Source organism: Miscanthus floridulus, chromosome 17, assembly GCF_019320115.1.
Source record: "Miscanthus floridulus cultivar M001 chromosome 17, ASM1932011v1, whole genome shotgun sequence".
NCBI classification, from domain to species: Eukaryota; Viridiplantae; Streptophyta; class Magnoliopsida; order Poales; family Poaceae; genus Miscanthus; species Miscanthus floridulus.
Genome location: NC_089596.1, coordinates 80,181,618 through 80,188,980, shown reverse-complemented (window position 1 = coordinate 80,188,980; position 7,363 = coordinate 80,181,618). Strand labels below are relative to the sequence as shown.

General features: G+C 49.8%; 1 protein-coding gene across 2 annotated transcripts; it reads right to left on the bottom strand.

Moving 5' to 3' along the window:
* Positions 1-369: 369 nt before the first annotated feature.
* On the bottom strand, positions 370-6,748 carry LOC136518794 (pentatricopeptide repeat-containing protein At4g14050, mitochondrial-like). Of its 2 annotated transcripts, none has more exons than XM_066512477.1 (2): positions 4,851-6,748; positions 370-485 (listed from the first exon to the last, which is right to left on the bottom strand). In XM_066512477.1, exon 1 carries the CDS (start codon positions 6,710-6,712, stop codon positions 4,886-4,888), a length of 1,827 nt encoding a protein of 608 aa, XP_066368574.1. In that variant the 5' UTR covers positions 6,713-6,748; the 3' UTR covers positions 370-485; positions 4,851-4,885. The 2 variants fall into 2 exon arrangements, with proteins under 2 accessions (XP_066368574.1, XP_066368575.1); XM_066512478.1 differs by lacking the exon at positions 370-485 and adding an exon at positions 4,239-4,299.
* Positions 6,749-7,363: the final 615 nt, after the last annotated feature.

Sequence of the window (7,363 nt, the reverse complement as noted above, 5' to 3'; positions counted from 1 at the left end):
CCAGTGTCGGGTTAAGGACCCACGCAGCCCACTCGCAGGCCGCCACAGGCGCCACCATGAACGCCACGAACAGGTAGGAGATGGAGCTGGAGGTGGGGGGTGACAGCTAGGCCCGGCGGCCACCGTGTCACTGTCTGCCAACTTGGAGCGCCACCTGGGCAAAACCAGGTGCCCAAAACCGCCTGGAGGTAAAATGATTGGTTTTGCGAAGTTTAATACGTTGGATATCCGGTTTTATAGATTGAGGGTTAAGTAGAACACCAAAGATACGTCAGGGGGTTATTTAGATTTTTTCCTTAGATTTTATGCAAGGGCTCTAATTTAGAAGCTACTGCTGGCGATGCTTGTACAATTCAAGAGTGATGTTATATACAACAAGTTACACACGCACGCATGGAAAAAGAAAAACAGAAGTGCTCGCACATGCAAATCCTTGCCCACCCAGTACAGCGGCGGACTTCTTTGTCACAACTGCTCTCCTATTTCTGCAGGTTACATAATGTCAGATTCACTTTCAGGCAGTGAGTCATTAGATACTCAGGATTAGACATTCAAGAAATTTTGATATCAGCATTATATACCCATATTTTCTAAGAATCTGGAGGGGCCGAGGCCCCTACAGCTTAAATTAAATTAAGGAGACAAAAGCAAAGTTCAAAAGTACAGAAGTATTCAAGAGACAAATAAGAAACGAAAGAAACAGCTCTGTTCGCTTATGCATCTCAATACACTTGCATAAATCAGTCTCCTGAGCTCATATCGAGGTCTCAGCATGATTTGATCACTGGTCAATAAAACTGCTTAACAAAAGGATAATGATTGAGAAAAATGACAATTACTTCGCCAAAGGCTATTAATTGTACATAGATCAATGGGCAAATGATAGGACATGCCCTACCAGCTAGGATGGAGAGGGAGAGAGCTGAGGGAGAGTTACAGTACATGTGGGAGTACTGTTCATGCGAGGGAGGGACTGCAGGGACGGCTGGCTCCCAGGGGAAGCCAGCAACTTAATTGTTGCTTCTTGCTTGATTATAACTGATACCGGGTTCTCTTTTATAGAGATGACTGGCTTGACCCCTTAGGAAACATCCTAATCAAATCAATCTATCTTATTCATTTCCTCACAAACCAAACCAATCTAATCTAATCTAATCTAATCCGGTATTGTTCACGTTGTTGTGTTCACGCGCTACAGTACCACGTGGGCCCCTGGTCCGGCTCCACTTGCCATAACACTACTCCGCCCCTCCAAAACAGCTCGTCCTCGAGCTGTGGCGATTGCTGGAGCAGAAGACCTTGCAGTCTAGAGAAGATCGCCATGGTAGCTCTGCTCAAGGAGTCCTATGTTGCAGTTGTAATCGAGGCAGAAGACATATGGCTCCCCAAAATCAACTCCGTCCCATGGGATCTGCTTCTGTAGTGGTGCACGATCTATACCTTTCTCCTCGAGGTGCCAAACTTGGCTGCGCCATCTGATCTGCCTGGAATCGAATCCGCCCGGCTCGAATCCATGGAGCGCCTGCACGTGGAGTCGATGGTGCCCTCCACGAGCAGCCACCCCCGCTATGGGTGCAGCAGAGCGGGGCTGTGCTGGAGGCGTACTCCAAGCGACCGATGGAGCTTTGAAGGCCTGCTGCTGAGCCGGCGGAGAATAAGCGCATGCAAACAGCCACGGCCCTGATCGAGGGATCGGTGCTGCGGCTCGTAGAGGCAGCGACAAAGGCACCATGTCCGCCAATGTCGGTGCATGGATGATCGCCTGCATTGGTGACACTAGTGCCGGTGGGGTTGTTGGCGAAGCTGGTGATGAGAATGCCGGAGTTGTGGCAGCCGGGCCTTCATTGGTGATGTGACCATGGCGAGGGAAGAGGAGCGCAACGACGTAGCTGACACCGTCATTGTTGGTGATGGTGCCGATGCAGCAAGTGGCGTAGCAGTGTGGAACTGCACTGGCACCACTACGGTTGCCGATGGTGCTGCTGGCGACGTCGTTAAGGACGGCGGTGTAGCAACCACAGCGGAATCGATCCAATCCGATTCGGCGAAGTGGACGGCCGTTGGTGCCTCGTCGAAGCCACGCGGCTAGTTGCAGTCGGTGATCTGCATGAGCTCCTCCATGTGCAAGGCGTGCTCGAGAGTCTCGTCAGCGGCGGTGGCATCGACAAGATCATGATGATCTATGCCATCCACAGCCACGGACCCCCTGCTGCAGCACAGGGTCCTCCACCACGGCTGTGGCTGGGGTGCATAGGGCCCGACGAGGAAGGCCCTGATGTCCGCCACGGCCTGCCCTAACTCCAGGATTGCGGTCGTCATCTGCTCTGGGGTGAGGACGAGGGCGGCGGGAGACGACAGCGCCGGGGCAGAGGGCGCGATCACCCCTGAGGACGCCAGCGCGCCCAATGCCGACGCGCCTGATGTGTGGGGCAGCAGCGCCGACGAAGACACTGGTGGCGGCGGGTGGGTGTGCGGCGGCGGCGGGTGGGAAGAACTCGGTAGAGGGCTAGACATGATCGAACCAGAGATCTTTGATACAAGATTGATAAAACTTGATGCCCTACCAGCTAGGATTGAGAAGGAGAGAGTTGAGGGAGAGCTATAGTACCTGCGGGGGTACTGTTCACGCAAGGGAGAGAGGGCAGGGACGGCTGGCTCCCATGGGAAGCCAGCAACTTAATTGTTGCTTCTTGCTTGATTATAACTGATACAGGGTTCTCTTTTATAGAGATGACTGACTTGACCCCTAAGGAAACATCCTAATTGAATCAATCTATCTTATTCCTTTCCTAACAAACCAAACCAATCTAATCTAATCTAATCTGGTACTGTTCACGCTGTTATGTTCACGTGCTATAGTACCGCGTGGGCCCCTGGTCCGGCTCCACTTGCCATAACAGCAAATATTTCTCCTATGTAATACTAGTATATCCGCAATTCTATCTTTCTTAAGAATTAGGGCCTGTTTGACACAGGTTGAATCTGTTGGCCCTCGATCTCCCTGCACATGTGAGTGATTAGCTTACCAACACCCTCACACACTCCCTCATGGCTAAGTAGAAGAACTCTGAGAACAGAGCACACACACAGCTCACAGCTTCAAAACTGAATCACAGCTTCAAAACTGAAACTCTGAATGTGTTGCAAACTGAACTACTTTGCTCTATTACAATGCCTTAGTATATATACAAGTCTAGTACCTCTATAAGGTACACTAAAGTATGGCTGACCTCAGCCCAACTACACTGTACATGGCTGATGTATGCCACTACCATATATTGGCCTATTGCCATACTTCTAATAGTACGTAAGGTACAGCAAGAGCTGACCATAGTGCCAACCCTCTGCTGCAGCAAAAGACCAATCAAGGGCAACAGATTATCTTACAGCATCCAGAAAAGAGCTCTGCCAAACAGTAGCATTTGATAGAGAAGTGCTTCTATGTTGATGATTCTTTGAAATGAACTAGAAGGCTAGGAGCAAAAAAAAAAAAGATAGCTTCTTCTGATTCACTTGTACAAAATCACTTTTCACCCATTGTTTATCCTAGAGAATCATTTCACATAGAGAATCAAGAGCAGAGGAGCTCTATCAAATAGGCCCTAAGACCGTGTTTTCGATGTTGTAGTATTAAAAAACCTTAGTATAGAAACTATAGTTTTTTAAAAAAATTTGAAAAACTTTAGTTTTAGAACCCACTGATGTGCAAAACCATGGTTTAGAAAAAAGAGGCCTAGAGTAGAGTTTTTAAAACTCCAAAAAGACTAATGTTTTAGCAATACCATGGTATTCAAAACTATAAAGTTTGTTGCATCCAAACACTTCATCACTCTAAAACCAAAGTATTTCACAAAACCATGGTATTTTTCTAAAACTCCAAAAATACTTTGCATCCAAACATAGCCTTATATGTTTTGCAAGATAATGATAATCTCTTACACCGTTTCAATATTGTACAAACAGAAGTGGAGTAGCAACAACATAAGCATTGGAATGCAAGACAATGTATGCTGCATGACAGAAACTATAGTGAGGAATTAAATGGCATCACCATACAGCCTGAGAAGCACATGGCAAGCCTTGCTAGCCGATCAGGTATAATGGAATCTCAGCTAGACTGCCAAACATTATGTGATAAATTCAAATCAATAAATACATGTCATTTTAGACCCAGCAATCCCATCTTATAGAAACACAAGTACCAAACAGATCATAAAAACTACAAATGCTAAAGGAGTAAAGGATGATAAAAATTGAGGCTCTGATGAATAATCAAATGGTGTAATGTACATAGGAATACTGCAAACACAAAGCATGCCATCAGTTGTTTGCTTTATCGCATACAGAAACTACAATGAAAACATTGAAGATTATTTGTGCCATAGCCACAACATATGAAAATTCAAAAGTCCACTAGTTTGTCAATGTTGCTGGTCCTAAAAATGGGGCAGATAAAAAAAAAGGGTAGGAGGAGCTCATTCGCTTTATCGTCTACCTCTAGCGCCACCCACCCCCCCCCCCCCCCCCCCCCCCCCCCCCCCCCCCCCCCCCCCCCCCCCCCCCCCCCCCACCCCGCCCCGCGAGCCTCACTGGCCCACGTGCTGGATGCTAGGTAGTGAATCTGAACAAAACAGGAACATAGCTTCATTGTTTGGTGTTTCGGAAGACAGAGAAAGGAAGATTATTTCAGGTTTGTGTTTTTGACAAGTTAGTTCTTCATACAATCAATCAATAGAAACAGTAGACATCCGAAAGATTGAAAATTCTTTTGTTTTTGTGTTTCTTTGCTTTTCCATATGGATCTACCAGAGAAGTATGCCACTAAAGCAAGGTAAGAGGTTCCACCATACCTGAGACTAAATACAACTGAACATCAGCAGATCAGCTACCAGAATTCACTACAAGAGCAGTTACCATCCTCAAAATGGTGGAAACGACTAGCATCTCTCACGATGATCTTCCTCTGTGCAATCTCACTGATGAACTTCATTACTGTGTGACAGTCCCCGCAGACACGAAGATTCTTTACAACCCGAATAACTGATCCTGGAGGGGACTTGAGTATTCCAAAAGCTACAGCCAGCCTCTCGCTGTGCAAGAACAGATGCTGCTCCTTTTCGTGCTCTTCCAAGTCATGCATCACAGAGCTAGTATCAGGGACATAACCCCTCTTGCGCATCTCTGAGACCAATTCTTCAAGAAAACCAGTAATTTCTTCTCCAACATCAAGCGGAACCTCCCCAGCATGAAACATACGAGATTCCTTCCCAGCTTCAATCCAGCTATACCCTGGCTCTTTTCTTATCTCCATCTCAGCCATGATTTTTCTTACCTTGGCCACGGAATCCCACTTGCAGTTAACTGCATAGACATTAGATAACAAGATATATGTTGAAGGATCTTTTGGTCTCAGCTCTAGTAAATTATCAGCGACCCTGAGACACATCTGAGTATCGTTGTGCTTCTTACAGGCACTCAATAGGGCACCCCAACTAGCTTCATCAGGCTCATATGGCATTGTAGCGAGGAGTTCTTCAGCTTCTGATAAATAGCCCGAGCGACTAAGAAGGTCTACATAGCAGGTATAGTGTTGCAGTCCAGGCTTGACGCCATATTCCCGCTTCATTGAATAAAATATCTGACGCCCTTTCTGAACAAGACCAGCATGACTGCAAGCATAGATCAACCCAACAAATGTCACCTCATTGGGCTTCATCCCTGCAAGAAGCATCCTGTTGTAAAGAGCCAATACCTTCTCAGCTCGACCGTGCTGTGCCTCTCCAACAAGAATTGTTGTCCACGAGATGACATCACGGACTGTAATCCCCTCAAACACTTCCCTAGCAGAGTGTATGTCACTGCATTTTGAGTACATGTCAACCAGTGCGTTCCCAACAATCATACTGGACAGGAAGCCAAGCCTCAATGCAAAACCATGCAGCTGTCTTCCCAGCACAAGCGCAGCCAGGTCTGCGGCGCCACCGACGACAGTCGCCAGCACGAATGCGTCATCAATCCTGACACCATCCCGCCTCATCTCAACAAACAGCCCCACGGCGCCAGTATTGTTTCCAACCTTGACAAACCCAGAGATGAGCGCAGTCCACGTGAAGAGGCTGCGTGCAGGCATGCTCCGGAAGAGGTCGATCGCCTCGCCCGTGCAGCCGTTGGACGCGTACCCAGAAACCAGCGCAGTCCACACGACACTGTTCTTGACACCGATACTATCGAACACCTTCCGCGCATCCTGAGGGACACCACACTTGCAGTACATGTCCACAAGCGACGACTTGACGACGTCGTCGGCGCTGTACGGGGAGGCGACAAAGTGGGCGTGGAGCTGCCTGCCGAGGCGGAGGCTGCGCAGCCTGGCGGCGGCGCTGGCGAGAGAGGCAATGACGAAGTGGTCCGGGCGGAGCGCGTCGTCCGAGAGCATGCGGCGGAGGAGCGGGAGCGCGAGCGCGGGGGTGGGGGAGCGGGAGACGGCGGCGAGGAGCGCTGAGTAGAGGTGGAGGTCCCGGCGCGGCGCATCGTCGAACGCGCGGCGGGCGTCGGGGAGGAGACACGACCTGGCGTAGGCGGACACAAGGAGCGCCGGCGCGGAGGGGAGGTCGGCGAGCCCCTCCTTTAGGAGACGCGCGTGAACGCGGCGTACGGCCCGCGGCGAGCCCGCCGTGGCGCGAATGGCGGCTTTGGCGGCGGGAGGGAGCATGCATAGGAAGGAGGGCAGTTCGAAGTTCGAACGACCGCCGCGCGGTCTGGAAATCTGATGCTCCGACGGCGCTGTGCCTTTCCCTTTAATCTCGGCGGTCTCTGAGCCGTTCATCAGGTAGGGACGGCCGAGATTTCGTCAGTTTGCACAGCAACACCAAACAAGCCTGAAGAACTTGGAGGCATCGACACTTCAGAGTTCAGACAGGTCAGTTCCCTTCCTCGCCGCCGGCGGCGGCTTTCGACGTTTCAAGTCCGGCGGCATACCAAGAAACGCCGCCCAATGGCGGAATGGCCGGGTCCGTTCACTGTTCGGTGTTCGCGATACAGTGTCATATACTATATAGGTATGCTCAACAACCGAAAGAGTGGCACTCCCCAGTCCCACTCACCACATACATGCAGATTATATGTGAAAATGCAGTACTCTGCCCGTTTGGTGACGCAGTCATGCTAAGGTTACAGTGTTAGATGATCTAACTAACTGGGCCCCTTGGATCCGCGTTCTGATCGGGGACGCCCAACCATTCTATGGTTGGTGGACCCCCGTTGCATAGCGCCATAAAAAGGGAGTTGGAGATAGGGGCACAAGGCGTGAGGTTCACCTGAGCAGCCAGACCCCCACCTACAGTCCCTAAACCCTAACCGATCT